The 17454-nt window shown below is 47.6% G+C and overlaps 2 protein-coding genes across 5 annotated transcripts in view; one reads left to right on the top strand and one right to left on the bottom strand.

The window, feature by feature from the left end:
- Positions 1–17454, top strand: part of LOC132353213 (zinc finger protein 416-like) — a 39911-nt gene that overhangs the window by 17840 nt on the left and 4617 nt on the right. For both annotated transcript variants that reach the window (XM_059904243.1, XM_059904244.1), the window contains exons 5-6: positions 4232–4468; positions 16553–16692. In XM_059904243.1, the coding sequence (XP_059760226.1) occupies positions 4232–4468; positions 16553–16692 (377 nt within the window). The remainder of the gene's footprint in view (positions 1–4231; positions 4469–16552; positions 16693–17454) is intronic.
- LOC132353217 (zinc finger protein OZF-like) lies at positions 7527–16589 on the bottom strand. Of its 3 annotated transcripts, XM_059904248.1 has the most exons (5): positions 16351–16589; positions 15609–15656; positions 13380–13418; positions 11303–11429; positions 7527–10001 (listed from the first exon to the last, which is right to left on the bottom strand). In XM_059904248.1, exons 1-5 carry the CDS (start codon positions 16381–16383, stop codon positions 8443–8445), a joined length of 1806 nt encoding a protein of 601 aa, XP_059760231.1. In that variant the 5' UTR covers positions 16384–16589; the 3' UTR covers positions 7527–8442. The 3 variants fall into 3 exon arrangements, with proteins under 3 accessions (XP_059760231.1, XP_059760232.1, XP_059760233.1); XM_059904249.1 differs by lacking the exon at positions 15609–15656 and having other exon boundaries at positions 7528–10001; XM_059904250.1 differs by lacking the exon at positions 15609–15656 and having other exon boundaries at positions 7528–10001; positions 13380–13437.

A 17454-nucleotide genomic window follows, 5' to 3' on the forward strand; every position in this document is an offset into this window, starting at 1 on the left:
TCAATATTTAACAAATGGCCAAATTGTGATCTAAACTGGTTGGACCCTTCTGTGTTCCCACCAACAGTATATGAGAGCTCCTATTCCTCCACATCCTGCCAATCCTCGGTATTGTCAGTCTGTTTAATTTTAGCTGTTTTAACAGGGATGTAATAGCATCTCACTGTGATTTTAATTGCAGTTCTCTGATGTTTCATGATGTCCAGCATTTTTTTCCTGTTTATTTGCCACTTGTATGTCTTCTTTAACGACTGTTACTACCAGTTGCTTATTTTGAAATGGATGTTGGCTGATGTTTCCTTTTCCATTAATAAATAAAAGACATATGTCTAACAAAGACAGGTGTTGGAACTTCACTCATTCCTCAGCAGTGATGTGTCATCTTTACTAAAAGGAAGTATTATTTTTGAATACTATCAGAATATTTTCTCAATTGTTTGGTGCTATTCTGGGAGTGTAACACTCCCAGAGGCTATATACTTTCAAGCGTTGTCTACCTTCTTAACATATTCTCCACCACTTTCGTAAGTCTAGCCATTCAAATAAACAAGGCCCATTTTGTAGAGTTTGTCAGTTTCTCTGGTGTATCTATGCCCACCCTGGCCAATTTCAAGTTGCCAAAAGGATGGCACTAAACATGGATTTGGGAAAAGTGTGCAGTAGCACAGTATTATAATGTATTTCCACCATGCTGATGGAGTGGTCACAAATAACCTCAGGAATATATATGAGTAAAACATAGTAAAATAATTTGGAAATGACAACTTTTTAAAATTAATTAATTAATTAATTAATTAGTTTTATTTATTTATTTTTGGCTGCATTGGGTCTTTTTTGCTGCACACGGGCTTTCTCTAGTTGTGGCGAGCGGGGGCTACTCTTTGTTGCGGTGTGTAGGCTTCTCATTGCAGTGGCTTCTCTTATTGCGGAGCACAGGCTCTAAGTGCTTGTGCTTCAGTAGTTGTGGCACGTGGGCTTCAGTAGTTGTGGCTTGCAGGCTCTAGAACGCAAGCACAGTAGTTGTGGCGCATGGGCTTAGTTGCTCCGCGGCATGTGGGATCTTCCCAGACCAGGGCTCCAACCCGTGTCCCCTGCATTGGCAGGCGGATTCTTAACCACTTCACCACCAGGGAAGCCCCAACCCCATCATTATTGATCAACTCATGGCCATTCTTGTTTCACCTGTTCTCACGTATATAATTGGGTTGTGGTACTTATAATCCCAACATCTTGTCATTCAATGCCTAATCTCCTCAGAATGTACTTCCAAAACGTAAGGACTCTTTCATAATCCTAATAACTTTTTCAGACAAAATTTTGAGGTGTTAAAAATATATTTTTGGGACTTTCCTGGTGGCGCAGTGGTTAAGAATCCGCCTGCTAATGCAGGGGACACGGGTTCTATCCCTGGTCCGGGAAGATCCCACATGCAGCAGAGCAACTAAGCCCATGCACCACAACTACTGAGCCTGCGCTCCAGAGCCCGCAAGCCACAACTACTGAGCCCGTGTGCCACAACTACTGAAGCCCACGTGCCTAGAGCCCATGCTCAGCAACAAGAGACGCCACCGTAATGAGAAGCCCATGCTCTTTGCAACTAGAGAAAGCCAGCACACAGCAACGAAGACCCAATGCAGCCAAAAATAAACAAATAAATTTTTTAAAATATATATTTTTTCAGTGTTCAGTTTCTTTTTCAATTTTCCCAAAAATATGTTCGTTCTTTAAGGCAGTCAGATCCAAAATGGATCTATATGACTTTTAGTAGATGTATCTGGGAAGTCTCAATTCACTTATAGATATCACTTCATTTTTTTAAATTCTTGGGCCATTCATTTGTTGAAGTTGCTCAGTCGTTTGCCCATCAGAATTTGCCATATTCTGGATTTGGGGTGTGTGTGTGTGTGAGAGTGTTCTCCGCCCTGGGCTGTGCTGTGCATGGTCCTTCTAGCGCCCCAAGTCCGCGCTGGAAAATCACCCGCTGGGGGCTCCCAGTCAGTCAGCCTAGCGCCCTGGAGGAACGAACCTCTCTCACCTCCCCAGCTCGGACTTGCACTCCCCCAAGAAGCTCACCCCACCCGGTTCCCCGGAGCTGACAATCTTGTCCACAAAACGTGCCCCCTCCACGCGTCTCCGGAGCCCCAGCTCAGAACGAGGCTAACGATCTGGTCAGACATCCTTGCATGCAGCTTCCGAAAATTCTGCTGGAATTTGACAGTAACACTAATATCCTCACATAGGCCGAGAAAAATAATAATAAATGCGCCGTTTCCATTTAAAAAGTTTAACAAAACAAAACCCAGCATGGGAAGTCGATTATCCTATTCTTATTTTGGACCCCCTCCGACTTTCTGCTTCCAAACGCAGTGACAATCCTAGTATTGCTCGGGCCCGGGGGCTTGGGGCGAGGGGGTGAGGGTCTGCTTCCACCGTTCGCACTGAATTAGGACTAACATCGGAAATGGGGGTTGGGGCGCTTTCCTTCCGGGACCGCGGCTTATCCCCTTGCAGTCATGGACTTGTTTCTTCTATACATGAGACCCAGAATTGTTCCGGCTCTCTCCTTACACAGGCATAAAGGCGCCCCCACCCCACCCGGGGCACAAGGGTCCGCCTTGAACACGTGCGAGTGTCCCGGGCGCTCTGCGCGGCCCCGTCTGCCCCGCCTGCCCCGCCCTGAATCTCCTGGCGGGCTGTACCCAGGAGCGGCTCCCGCCTGCTCCTCCCCCAAATTAGGTAATGCCCAATGGAGGTCTACGTCAGCAGGCTTCACGGACGTTCCTTGCCTTGTCGGGGGAGGTCATCCCCGAAGTCGCTCAATTTGGGGGCTGCACGGGACCCTAACACCCTATTACTTAAATGCTCCTATGATAGAGGAACACAGGCAGACGGGCGGCAGGGGCTGCGAGAGAAGCGAGGGCGGCAAAGAGGCCGCAGATGTGTCCAGGCCCGCGCGCCACCCCTCCGGCGCCGTGATGGTTTACCCCCGTGACATAAGGGCTCAGTCCTAAACACGGTTATAAAGAGTGGAGGCGGTGCCGGGTGCTCACCACCTCTGGGCTGCTAGCTCCTGAGGCGGGGACTCAGCCGCCGGCCTGATGGGCAGGGACCGCGCCCCGCCCCGGCCCCACTCCAGCCCCACCCTACCACCAGCCTGAATTCTTCCGGCTTCAATGCACGCCACGCTTCAACGCCCGCTACCGCGTGGCGTGCTACCGCGTGGTGTCCTCCCGCTGCTGCATCGCTTTCAGGGCCGCGGACAGTTCCTCCTGCTGTCACTCCCTGACCGAGTCCTCCGGCACTGGCTCTCCCAACCATGCGCAGGAAGGCTGGGCTCGCGGGACTCGCGGTTCGGCGTCCCTCCTTCGCCGGGGAGGGAGGCTGCCCTGGCCGGAGCATCCCGGTCCTGGGAGGCCTGGACTTGCTGGAAGAGCGCGCACGCTTGTCCCGGTAAGAATGGTCCCTTTTCCGCGCCGGCTCTTTCGGAGCGCCCCGGCCCGCGCGCTGTGGCTTGTGTCCGGCGGGAGCCGAGCAAACGCGTGCCAAGCAGAGACTCGCTCACAGGAGCCCGGCTCCCCGGGGAGGCGGCAGAAAGTGGGCGCCCTCCCTCCGCTGGCAGCCTGGAGCAGGCAGGAGGCGCGGGGAGGAGGGGAAGCGGGCGGGTGTGTAAGGCGGTTCACCGATAAAAAGCGAGTTCACTCGGGAGACTCTGGAGGGGCTCCTGCGTCAGTACAGAAGTCGGGTACATTTATAAGAACCCCCTTTCGAGCCGGTGATGCCGAGGGAATCATGGGAACGCAGTCGCAGGATGGAGGAGAAAGGCAGTGCGCGGCAGAATTCTTGGGAGGAAATGGGAGACCTTCCATCCAGGATGAGGGGACAGAATTCTTGGGAGGAAAGGGGGAGACCTTCCATCCAGGATGAGGGGACAGAATTCTTGCGAGGAAAGGGGGAGACCTTCCATCCAGGATGAGGGGACAGAATTCTTGGGAGGAAAGAGGGAGACCTTCCATCCAGGATGAGGGGACAGAATTCTTGGGAGGAAAGGGGGAGACCTTCCATCCAGGATGAGGGGACAGAATTCTTGCGAGGAAAGGGGGAGACCTTCCATCCAGGATGAGGGGCATATAAAAAGAGATGAGCAGTCCAGGACAGTTTCTCCTCCCTCTCACCCCACCTGTATCCAGAACCTGCTTGGTCCCCTCAGCTTTCCCCTTCTGTTTCCTTCTAGGACGTGTGCACAGACCTGGCCAGCTCCAGTGCCAACCTCATCCCAAGGGTGACTGCCATCCGGACCAGCCCAGACCTGCAGTGGCTGGTACGGCCCACTGAGGTGTTCTTGGCGGCCCCATCACACAAGATTCCCCCACCCATACGGAGTTCTTCTGGCCTGGATGGGGGTTATCCCGTGAAGACCATGGCAGGAAGCGGAGCTCAGGACATTGGCAGCAAGGGCAAGGTGGAACAGGTGAGGAGTCGGTGGGCACCTTCTCTCTGTAGGGAGGGCTGGGGTGGCAGCATTGGAGGAGATGGGGAGCACGTGGATAGAGTGAGGCCACTGATGGAATTCACTACACATCCTGAACTGGCAACCCTGGCTCAAAGCCCTTTTCATCCTAAGTCAGACTCTGATAGTTCCACCCCAAGAAACAGCCTAATAGTTTATTCTTTAGTAGATTCCTATCTCATGCTTGTAGACTGGGCTCTCCTTTCACTTACTGAGGATCTTGTAAAAAAGAAAAAATTTTGTGTCTATTTTAATACTTTTGTTTGGTATGTGTATTTTCTTAAACAATGTTTTTTATGGTCATATAGTTGATTTACAATGTTGTGTTAGTTTCTGGTGTACTAAATCGCTTTGCAGTACATCTATCAAAATATGAAAAAATATGTAAAATATACATATTTTACAAAATTATATATGTAGAACATATATTCTCTTTCAGATTCTTTTCCATTGCCAAGTTATTACTGGATACTGAATATGGTTCCCTATGCTATACAGTAAATCCTATTGTTTACCTATTTATATATAGCAGTGTGTATCTGTTAATCCCATACTCCTAACTTATATACATCTTTATCCATTCATCTATAGATGGACACTTGGGTTGGTTCCATGCCCTGGTGATTGTATATAGTGCTGCTATGAACATAGCAGTTCACTATCTTTTTCAATTAGAGTTTTCTCCAGATGTATGCCCAGGAGTGGGATTGCTGGATCATATGGCAACTCTATTTTTAGTTTTTTAAGGAACCTCCATACTGTTCTCCACAGTGGCTGCACCAATTTAATTCCCACCAACAGTGTAGGAGGGTTCCCTTTTCTCCACACCCTCTCCAGCATGTATTATTTGTAGACTTCTTGATGATGGCCATTCTGACCGGTGTGACGTGGTACCTCATTGTAGTTTTCATTTGCATTTCTCTAATAATTAGTGATGTTGAGCATCTTTTCATGTGTCTGTTGGCCATCTATGGACTGCCAGGGAATTCCCATTTTGTCCATTTCTCGATTGGGTTGTTTTTTGTTGTTGTTTTGTTAATTTTATTTTATTTTTGTTATTTTTTTTAATAAATTTTATTTTTGGCTGCGTTGGGTCTTTGTTGCTGAGCGCAGGCTTTCTCTAGTTGTGGCGAGCGGGGGCTACTCTTCGTTGCGGTGGCTTCTCTTTGTTTTGGAGCATGGGCTCTAGGTGCGTGGGCTTCAGTAGTTGCAGCATGCAGGCCCTACAGCACAGGCTCAGTAGTTGTAGGGCATTCATATTTAATTTCATATTAATTTCTTCTGCTTTCTCTGGATTTCTTTTTTCTTTTCCTAGTTTCTGAGGTGGAATCTGAGTTCCTTGATTTGACACATTTTTTCTATAAGTGTTAAATGTGGGATAAATTTTCCCTGAAGTACTGCTTAAGAAAATGCCAATAGGACTTCCCTGGTGGTCCAGTGGTTAAAAATCTGCCTGCCAATGCAGGGGACACGGGTTCGATCCCTGGTCTGGGAAGATCCCACATGTGGTGGAGCAACTAAGCCCATGTGCCACAACTACTGAGCCCACACCCTGCAACTACTGAAGCCCATGTGCTCTAGGGCCCACATGCCGCAACTACTGAGCCCATATGCTGCAACTACTGAAACCCTCATGCCTAAAGCCTGTGTGTGCTCCGCAACAAGAAAAGCCACCGCAAAGAAGAGTAGCCCCCACTCGCTGCAACTAGAGAAAAGCCTGCGCACAGCCACAAGACCCAGCACAGCCAAAAATAAATTTAATAAATTAATTTAAAAAAGAAAGAGAAAAGAAATTGCCAATATAGGGAATGCCCTGGTGGTCCAGTGGTTAAGAATCTGCCTTCCAATGCAAAGGATGCAGGTTCAATCCCTGGTCAGGGAACTAAGATCCCACATGCCGCAGGGCAACTAAGCCCATGCACCTCAACTACTGAGCCCGCGCGCTCTGGAGCCATGGGCCACAACTAGAGAAGCCTGCGCAACTAAGAGCCCATGCACCGCAATGAAAAGATCCCGCATGCTGCAATGAATATCCTGCGTGCCACAACTAAGAGCCAATGCAGCCAAATAAATTAAAAACAAACAAAAAAAAAGAAAACCCCAATAAACTGCTCCCTGCCAGGGCTGCTCCAACCCAGCTGCCCTTCCAAGGCACTCACCAGGGAGTGCCCCTGGTCTGGGCCTGCTCCAGAACAATAAGCAGCTGTCCTCCTTTTATTCTAATATGAATATTTTAATAATGGATCAAAGGTATAGTATTTCTAATAGTTCTTTTTTAAAATAAATTTATTTATTTATTTATTCTTAATTTTGGCTGTGTTGGGTCTTCGTTGCTGCACGCAGGCTTTCTCTAGTTGCGGCGAGCGGGAGTTACTCTTTGTTGTGGTGCTCAGCCTGCTCATTGTGGTGGCTTCTCTTGTTGCAGAGCACGGGCTCTAGGCGCGCAGGCTTCAGTAGTTGTAGTACACGGGTTTAGTTGCTCCGCAGTACGTGGGATCTTCTCAGACCAGGGCTGGAACCATGTCCCCTGCATTGGCAGGCGGATTCTTAACCACTGCACCACCAGGGAAGTCCCTGTAATAACTCTTTGTAGATGTTTATAAGATCAAGAAGGATTGCTTCTATCCTTAGTTTAATATCTCTCTAACTGTAATAGCTATGAAAAATTCAGAAATTGAAATTTTTAAAAAAAGTTTCCATTCACAATATCATTCTATGTAGAAAATACCTGGGGATGTTTAAGTTATACAAGACTTATAAACAGAAAACTAAAAAGCATTGCTAACAAAAATTAAATAAGATCTAAATAAAAGAAGATATATCATGTTTATGAATTGGGACATTCAGTATGCCTTTCTAAATTGAAGATTAAATGCAATTCCAGGCAAAATCCTAGTTGGTTTTTGGGATGTTCAAATTCACAAGTGGATTCTAAAATTCACATGGAAAGGCAAAGGACTAAGAATGGCCATAACAACTTTGAAAAAGAAAGTCCAAGGAGTACATGACCTTGATTTCAAGGCATATTATAACAACAAATTATTCAACACATGAAAGGATTGGCATAAATAAAGTAGAGAAATGCAACAGAAGATAAAGTTCAGAAATAAACATATACATATGATTGACCTTCAATGAGGATACAAAAGCAATTCAGTGGAGAAGGTATTTAAGTTAGTATCACTGCAGCAACTGGGTATCCATATTTTAAAAAGAACTTCCAAAAATGAACTAAATATGAATCATTTACATCAATAAAAAAACCTAAACTTTAAAGTTTCAGAAGGAAACATAGAAAAACTTCTTTCTTTAAATTTGGGAAACATTTTTCATTTATTGATAGAACACCAAAAGCATAAACAGTAAGAGAATAAATGGACAAATAAGACTCCATTAAAGCTGAAAACTTTTTCTCTGGAAAAGCTACTGAAATGAGAAGACCAATTCTGGATGAAAATAATGTCAGATATTTCCATTAGAGGACCTTAATCAATAATCCATGAAGAAATGTCAAAACTCAGTAATTAAGATGACAAATTATATGAACAGAAATTTCAAAAAACTATGAATGGAAATTATCACATGAAAAACCACTCAACATCATGTCAATAGGGAAATACTAGTTAAAATCACTAGATACCACTATACACCTCTTACATCACTGAAGTTAGAAAGCCTGACCATACCAAGTGTTGATAAGAATGTAAACAACAGGAACTCACGTTCTGGTGCTTCTGGTAAGACTGTATCAGGATACTACCACTCTATGAAAGTTTGGCTCCACATAAGTTAAATTTTCACTTCTTCTATGACACCTAATCTATATGCTGCTAGATATTAACTCAAGTGAAGGAAAGCATAAGTCCGGAGGGCATTTCTCCAGTGTGAACTTTCTTGTTTTTTATGAGCCTGGAGCTGCCTGCAAAGAACTACACTCAAGGTTTTTCTCTAGTATGGATTCCCTGGTGGGCAATAAGACTTCTTCTGTAGACAAAGGCTTCTCCACATTCACTGCACATATAAGGCCTTTCTCCACTGTGGATTCTCTGGTGGACAACAAGACTTCTTCTGTAGACAAAGGCTTCCCCACATTTACTGCACGTATGAGGCCTTTCTCCAGTGTGGATTCTCTGGTGCTCAAGAAGACTTGTTTTGTAACTGAAGGGCTTGCCACATTCATTGCAATTAAAAGGCTTTTCTCCAGTGTGGACAGTTTGGTGCCGAACAAGTGTGTACTTGAGCTTGAAGGCTTTCCCACATTGATTACACTCATAGGGTCTTTCTCCAGTGTGGATTCTCTGGTGCTCAACAAGTTTAATTTTGACCTTGAAAGCTTTCCCACATTCACTGCACTCATAAGGCCTTTCTGCAGTGTGAACATTCTGGTGTTTACTGAGGGCAGAGCTGCTTGTAAAGAACTTCCCACATTTACACCCATAAGCCTTTTCTCCAGTATGAATTCTCTTATGCACAACAAGACTTCCTTTGTAGACATAGGCTTTCCCACATTCACTGCACATATAAGGCTTTTCTCCAGTGTGGATTCGCTGGTGATCAAGAAGCCTTTTTTTGAAGATGAATGACTTCCCACATTTGCTACAACCATAAGGCTTTTCTCCAATATGGATCCTATGATGCACAAGGAGATTTTTTTTGTAAAGGAAGGGCTTCCCACATTCACTGCTCTTAGGATTTTCTCCAGTGTGGACTTTTTGGTGCTGAACAAGTGTATCCTTTTGAAGGAAGGCTTTCCCACATTGATTACACTCATAGGATCTTTCTCCAGTGTGGATTCTCTGGTGCTCAACAAGTTTATATTTGTGGGCAAACACTTTCCCACAATTACAGCACTCATAAACCCTTTTTCCTGTGTGAACCTTCCTATGGTGAGTAAGACTGGAGGTGAGTCTAAAGAACTTCCCGCAGTCACTGCACTCATAAGGTTTTTCACCAGTGTGAACTCTCAGGTGCTCCATGAATTTATACTTCTTACTGAAGGCTTTGCCACATTCGCTGCACTCGTAATGCCCTTCCCCAGGGTGAGAGACCTCCCTGCTCTGCCTGCTTGTACCTGGGTGCTCTCCATCGTGGGAGGGCTGGTGCGGGGGAAAGCCCAAGCTGCCTAGGAAAGCCTTCTCAACTTCTCCACATGTGAACATATTGTCTGGTAAAAAGACTTTGCAGCTCGTCACAAGCAAGGCCCCATTCTCCTTGCTTCTGAGGTGTTTCTCTCCAATGGGATGCTTCTGGTGCTGCTGTAGGTGAGAAGTGAACATTTTCCCACAGGCCCCAGAAGAGGACGGTTTCAGCCCAGTATGCACTTCTTGGTGCTCAGCCAGGTACAAAACATCTTTCTCTACCAGGGCACCCGTATCTGAAGTAAGAGTCTTCAGGATAGATAGGTCTGGATTTGGATTCCTGTCTTGTGTCACTAGTTCTACAGAAACACATTGTTCAGAAGCAGCCTCCTCAGTACCTACTGCACGCCAACACCCTGAAAGCACAAAAATGCTGATAAACTGTATGGAGACGTTGGTGGGACAGGAGCCCACTACAAATCTGTGCATGACACATGTAGGTATAAGCCCATGGGTTTGTTATTAAAACAAGGGAGGAAGGGTCAAGTGGTAGAAGGGGATACTGTGCAATACTAGGCCTCTGATGGTCACAGAACAGGAAATGTCTCAAACCAGTAAGAACACAGGATACCAGGATGTGGCACCATGCTGGGAGGAGAGGCTAGAACAACCCACTCCTCAGCCAATGGCTTTCAGCAGGACTTTCTGGTGGTGACAAGTGTCAGCTCTGTAGAATGTGTTTCTCAATCCAGGAAAATGCAATTACACCTGACTATCAGTGTTCAAAGACAATATAAGTAAACATATACCTCTCCTGACACATTAAGGATATTCATATACAATATACAAAATACATAAAATTGGAGAACAGTGCAGAGAGGGGGAAAGGAGAGGTGTGGAGGACACTAAGGTGGAAAAGAGGAGTCAGAAATCACAGTACAAATGAAAAGTGGGCAAAGTGTCGAAATGGGGAGAAGTGGAAGAAAGAAATGAAGTATGAGCATGATGAGTCTTGACATTGAAAGAAGAGAGAGCAAAGGACATTTCCCTGTAGGATTAGAACTCATCAATGATATCATGCCTTCCTACAGCTCCTACTCACCAGGCTCAGGATGCAATTAACCCTCTTCCTATGACTAGAGAGGGCCCCACCTCGTCAGGCACCCAGGGTTGCCTCCACCCCTCAGCTCAGGCTGGGTGACTATGAACCTTACCAGATCAAAGTCCTCAGAGGAAAATAGGGCCATTAGGAGAAAGACACTGGCCCAGAGTGAACCAATCAATGACAGATTTCAGGAAAAAAAATGTATCACTAGAAGAACCTTAAGGAGTCTTGCAAACATAATCTAGGGTTGACCACAAATGCTGACCATGTAAGTGTCTGTAATTCCTGACACAGGCAGTGGGAAAAAAAGGGTTAAAACGTGTGACACGGATCTTGCACACATCTGAACATTCAACACACCTAGTGGTGGCAAAGCTAAGTGGCATCAGCTGGGCAGGCTTCAAGCCTCTGAGACCGAAGGCTTCTGTGAAAGGCTTCAGGGCCTATGGTATAGGGCTGAACACACACAGGGTGGGGGAACGCAGCTCAAGTGCCAGGAAATCGGGGAAGTAAGCAGTGTCCAAGTTCCAAGCTGGGAAGGACGGAGTGAGCCATGCAGAAGGAAGGGCAGAGTCCCGTACGGGGCGATGGTGTGGGAACATGGGTCCTTACCCAGGGAGGCTATAAGTGACAGGTTCTCCAGCATCACGTCACAGTAGAGGAGTCTCTGAGCATCGTTAAGGAGACCCCACTCCTCCTGGGAGAAGGACACAGCCACATCCTCAAAGATCACATGGCCCTGTCGTGAGGGGGACAAGTGAGTTCACAGCGGCCTCTGCAACCAGGATCTCCAGGTCATGGTCGTCCACCCCAGTGACCCAGCTCAGAGGACACACCAGGTCCTGATACTACAGGAACCTGCTAGCATTACGTCATTCAGTTAAAACAGAGAGGGAGACAAGCAGTCTCACAAGACGCTCTGGGGCTGCCACACAGACCCCCAGCCACTCTCCTCAGAGTCGACTCTCCTGAGATCACACAGATCACACCACATACAATGTCACTTGTGCTCAGCCCCCTGGAGTAAAGCCTGGGGACAAGGGCCCTGAGTCCATGCTCACACTCCTTCACTCTTCATTGCCCAGCCCTGCAGGGTCACAACTCCCTCATGTGCCGGACCGTGACCCCCACCCCACCCCACGCCACCACCTCGGCCACAGGCCTTCGGCACCTCATCGTGTTCCCCACGTGCCACCCAGCACGCGGTGCTTCCCCAGGCCTCTGCAGGACCCGCTGTTACAGGCGGTCCCAGCACTGCTTTCGTTCCCTGACCTGGCCCTGCTCCCTGTTCCCACGTCAGCACCCAGACCTCGTGTGGGGCCAGATGCCCAGAGCCCTCGTCCTCCACAGTGTCCCAAGTGCTGACCCCGCACCACTCACCCCTTCCTCTCTCTGCTCCTCTCATTCCCACCCCAGCCCCCCACCCCACAGCCCAGCCCAAGACCCTGCCCCAGCTGCGCTCATCTGCCCTCAGCTGGTCTGTCGTCCAGTGGAGTCTCACACTCTTCAGGCTCCAACCGCAGTCATCACAAGACTTTGAGCCTGTGGAGGGGAAACAATGCCCCAGGCCCTACCTCCCTGTCATCTCACCTCCATTCCTGCTTTGCCTCTCAATCCATACCTTATCCACCCCTTCGAATCCTATGCCACGACCAGGACCTCCCCCGAGGCCACTCCCACCCCCACACACTCATGGTCACTGCACTGCCTCATCCATCTTAGTGATGACAGCCACCCCTGTCCCTGTGCCCAGGGAGGTGAGCCAGTTCACGGAGAACACCCTCCCCACCCTACAACTTTCATGGCACCCACACATGACCTGAGGGCCTGGAATCTGACCTAATCCACATGCCATCCACCTGCTCAAGGGTATTTTCAATCCTGAACCCCACCTTCCCTGAACTCCAGGTGTGTGTTTCCAGTGGCCCACTTGACACCTCTCGCAAGACACCCCAGCAATATCTCAGACTCAGCATGGGGACGTGGAACTCTGGACAGTCCTTCTGTCCATTACTCCTACTTCTGACTTCCTATCTCAGACATGGCTTCCCCACCGTCACCTAGAGTCAAACATCCTGGGGTCATGTCAGACTACTCTCTCTCATCCTGTACAGCAGAAAATCAGCTCTACCACAAACGAGAATGAGAGACTCACCTCTTCTCCTGCTACAGAGCCATTGCCAGGATCCAGTCACAATCGACATTTACCAGGACTGTGCCCTCCACTGGGCCCCCGGCTCCACCCTCATCCCCAGTCTTCCTCCTCTTGGCAGGCAGAGCAGCCTCTTCAGACCCAGCGTCAGATCACTTCCCTCCTCTGCGGCCAATGTGGCATGGACCCGCCCCCTCAGGAGAGGCCCAGCTCCTCAGGCTGCCATCCCAGGAATGACTTATGCCCTCAGTCTTTATCAGCCCACATCATGGGTCCTGCAGTTCCCTGAACACTCCCCTCTCAGTCTCATCTCCAGGCTGTGCCCAAGGACACGTCACCACTTGACCTTCTCCACTGGACACATGGGAACACCTCCGTACTACTTCTGGCTTTGATTAATGGTCCTGTGCCTGAGATGATGCCAGGGCCCAGACCTAAGGACCCAGAATCGCAGGACAACACTGTCTTCTATATCTGTGTGTCAGGACCAGGGGTAGGGATGACGTCTGGGTAGGTACTGGGGTTTCTTCCACTTACCTGTCCAGGGACCATAAATGCTGCTGCTACCATGGGAACCTGTGAAAAGAGGGAGTATCTGAGGTAAAGGTGATTATGGTGAGGATGTAAAGGCTGAGCCGTTTCTTCCCTTCCTTTTCCTGGACATGAGTCATCTGAGGCTGACCTCTGACCTCAGATCCTCAGTCTTCAGAGCTATAGCTTGACAACTCGAAAGGCTTAGACAAAGACTCAACGTCCTTGGGATTTCCCTGGTGGTCCAGTGGTTAAGACTTCAAGCTTCCACTGCAGGGAGCCCGGGTGCCATCCCTGGTTGGGGAACTAAGATTCCACATGCCGCGGGGCGTGGCGAAAAAAAGAAAGACTCACCCTCTTTGAGTCTCAGTGTCTTCACGTAAACGGCAACACTTAGGATGTCTATCTCATAATGTGTACATACCAAATACATTATTACCTCTCCCATGCTAAGATTCAGCTATTACAGAGCACAGGATTAAGATTTCTATAAATGTTTTTTAAAATTAGGTTTTTCTTACATGTCTTTCAAGGCTTTCTGAGACAAAGTATCTTTTTTCAACCACCAATTATCTTATTTTATGACACCACTGTGGTGCCCTACAATTCATTCCTATTATTACACTACCTGAACTTAGTGATAGAATCCACAGGTTTAAGGCATCAGGCCCATAAACTGCCCTCTTTTGAGAAGCCAGTTCCGATCCCTGGTCCCCAGGCTACCAGTACTTCTGTCCCACTTGGCTACAAATTCAGGGTTTCCCATGAACCCCTTCTCGGTTTTGATAATTTGCTGAAATGACCCATGAAGTTAGGAAAACACTTTTCTTACTTTTTCTGGTTTACTGTAATGTATACAACTTAGGAACAGTCAAATGGAAGCGACGTCTAGGTCAGGGTCGGGGGGTAGAGGGCAGCAGGGGGTTTCCAGGCCCTTTCAGTACATGCCACCCTCCCAGCACTTCCACCATTTCAATGTGTTCACCAATCTGAAGGAACCTTGAATTTCATTGTTCAGCAGTTTTTATACCTAATCTCCAGCTCCCCTCCGATCCTTAGGAGGTGCCGGGTAGGTCTGGGAGTTGAAACTTCTAATCACTTGTTTTTTCTAGAGAGCAGTCCCATCCTGAGGGTATCTGGAGAATCCACCCTATGTCACTTCATTATAATAAACTTCCACGTGATAAAAGGCGCTAGTTGTGAATAACAAAAAACAGTCCTAATTCCCAGGCAATTCTAAGGGGTTCAGAGCTCTATGTGAAGAGCTCAAGACAAAACCTAAACATATATATATTATTATAACACAGATATATATTCTCATTTTAAGCAGTTATTACTTGCTTACACAAGATTAACTTGCTAAATCTATACATTTTTAACCTTGTAGTTTCCTGCGAGAGCTGAGGCACGTGTGCCCTTGACTGGGCCTGGGCTGCTCCAACAGCATGACTGACCTTTTTCTGACTCCACAAGGAGTGGGCAGTCGGCTGAGTGTTCAGAACAGTGAATCTACACAACCTCACACCTCCTTCTCCATCTCCATCTCAGGCAAGGCTCCTTACTCCTTATAACCTTTCTTCCCCAGAAAGCCCTGGAACCACAGGACCCTGCCATCTTCAGGCAGCCTCAGAAAGTCCCACCCACTTTGCCCTGCCCTCCAGCCCCAGGTCTCTCTACTTTCATCTGAGGTCCCCTTGCACAGAAAAGTGACAAGACTTTCCCTCCTATATTTGAGATCCAGACATGGCCAGAATCCAGGACTTAAGCTGTCACCACATGGACATTGCTGAGCCAGTGACCTCCTCCCTCAATTCCAGATTAGGGACTCCAGCAGCCCCTATGTCACCAATTGGCCCCGACTGTTAACTCCTCCTTCCTTTTTTTTTTTTTTTTTTTTTTGGCTGCCCCACACGACTTGCAGGATCTTACTTAGTTCACCCACCAGGGGTTGAACCCAGGGCCACAGCAGTGAAAGCACCAAGTGCTGACCACTGGACCGCCAGGGAACTCCCTCCAAAATCCAATTTTAATCTCTCCCTGACTTGTCTTCCAGATGCTCAGCCAAAAGAAAAACTTTATTGTCCTTTACTCTGTCCTTTTGCTTAGAACAACATTCATTGCCAACTGTCTTGCAAGTTTATTATGAACCTTATTATTTGTATTCCTTTGTAAAAAAATTAATAAACAGAAACCTCAGTTAGAGTTGGCACACCAGAAGGGGGAGCCCTCACTGACCTGAGACAATAACAGTATCCAAAAGGAAGAAGACGGCTCTCTTCTCTCCTGGAAAGGACTCAGGCAATGAAAAGCCGTGGACTCTTTGGTGACTATAGCCCTTCCCTCTTTAATCTCTATAAAAGTGTTAGTTCATCATGCCTGCACATCTCAATTGCAATTCCCTGATGATCCCGAAAAAAACCCATCTTTGCAGAAGAAATAGCCGGGAGGCTATTTGTTTCAGGTCAACAACTTCCATAGGCACCACTCTGGTCCAGAAACCACCTTACTCTCTGGAGTGGAATGCACTAGGCTCTCCCAGGCCTCCCCGCCTCCACCCTCAGCTCCCCCTCCCCAGTCTGTTCTCCCCTGAGCAGCCTTTGAAATACTTAAAAACTCTAACTCAGAGTGTCTTCCTGATTTATTCACAACCCTCCATGACTTCCAGAATGCCGACTGTTGGCCCAGAAGGCCCAGACTGTTGACTCCTCCATAATGCCACGTCTCTGCAGAAGGGACTCCAAACCCAGGTTTCCAGAATGTTCCCGGCTCTTGTGACCCTCAAGGATTTGCACGTGCCAAGCCCACAGCCTTTAACACTCTCCACACGGCCTGTCAGAAATAGGGTCACCACACACGCACACCTAAAGTTCTGGAGACAGGGGCCTGAACCGCAGTGCCCTGAACAGGAGACCCTCATTGGAGGCTTGAGGATTTGGGTCAGAATCTGGGGGGGGGGGGGGGGGGGCCCAACAGTCACCTGGGGCGGGTCCTGTAGCGTGCTGGTTGCCATAGGACCCGTTGAGCGTGGCGGGATAATGGTGGTAACGTGGCCCGAAAATTCCGGAAGCAGGTTCCGTATCCCGCTCACTCCCGCGGAGTGTGGACGGCGTCCCCTCGAGCTTTTTCCGGTTTCCGTTACCTGGGCTGCACCCAGTGATCTAGAGCTTTGGGTCCTGCAGACGCAGCAAAGGCCGCCAAACCGCCGCCAACAGAAAGACACCGGAAGTTCCGCCCCCTCGTATTTCACAATCCCGGAAGAACCTCTGTTTGGGGCCTTCATTGGTGCGGAGAACAAGCCGGTCCGTGCACAGTCTTCTAGGTAATGTAGTTCCCCTCACGCCCACGAGTGCGGTGCGGACGAGGCCCACCCCCAACCAGTTGGAGCAGTAATGGGCCAAGTCGGTGTGGGAAGGACAAATTAAAAACGCGTCAAGGGATTTCCCTGGCGGTACACTGGGTAAGACTCCGGGCTTCCACTGCAGGGGGGCAGGTTCGATCCCTAGTTGGGGAACTGGAGAACTAAGATTCCCCAAGGTGTGTGGCGCGGCCAGGAAAAAAATGTATTTACATCACCTGAAACTAAGGGAACCTTGTAAATCAACTATATTTCAAATTAAAGAAAAAATTAAATAAAAACACATAAAATTAGACCCAGCAAAGCCTGTATCCATAACCTTTATAAAATTCTGATTAAACTCGTATTTCTCAGCATAAAACTTGATATAGGATTAGAAAAAAATGCATTCCAGTTGTGAAAAGACTGAGACAAGCCACAGTCCTTATTTGTTGTTTTTGTTTCTTTATGAAAATCTTGGAAGAGTTTTCAAGTAAGAAAACTCAATTCAATAAGATTTTGGAATGAAAAAGGGAATTATATGCAACAAAATATCTCAGTGTGCTTCATTATTGGCTAAAATAATAACTACATAAAGTTAGATAACATTAGTCTATCGTTGATACTGTCCACCTCAGTAAACCTGAGAGGCAGTAATCAAGCACAACACATTTACTTGGGATCACAGAATTGCAATTCGGGACACGTATTCAAATAGCAACCCAAAAGGTATTCTGCTAGGGAGTA

The sequence above is a fragment of the Balaenoptera ricei genome, chromosome 19 (genome assembly GCF_028023285.1).
Source record: "Balaenoptera ricei isolate mBalRic1 chromosome 19, mBalRic1.hap2, whole genome shotgun sequence".
NCBI classification, from domain to species: Eukaryota; Metazoa; Chordata; class Mammalia; order Artiodactyla; family Balaenopteridae; genus Balaenoptera; species Balaenoptera ricei.

Coding starts and splice junctions, on each gene's coding strand:
- LOC132353217 (XM_059904248.1), bottom strand. CDS start 16,383: ATGGCAACCAGCACGCTACAGGACCCGCCCCAG. Junction 15,657..16,350: donor CGCTACAGGACCCGCCCCAG/GTGACTGTTGGG, acceptor AGTCCTTTCCAG/GAGAGAAGAGAGCCGTCTTC. Junction 10,002..11,302: donor GTCACTTATAGCCTCCCTGG/GTAAGGACCCAT, acceptor TTGTGCTTTCAG/GGTGTTGGCGTGCAGTAGGT.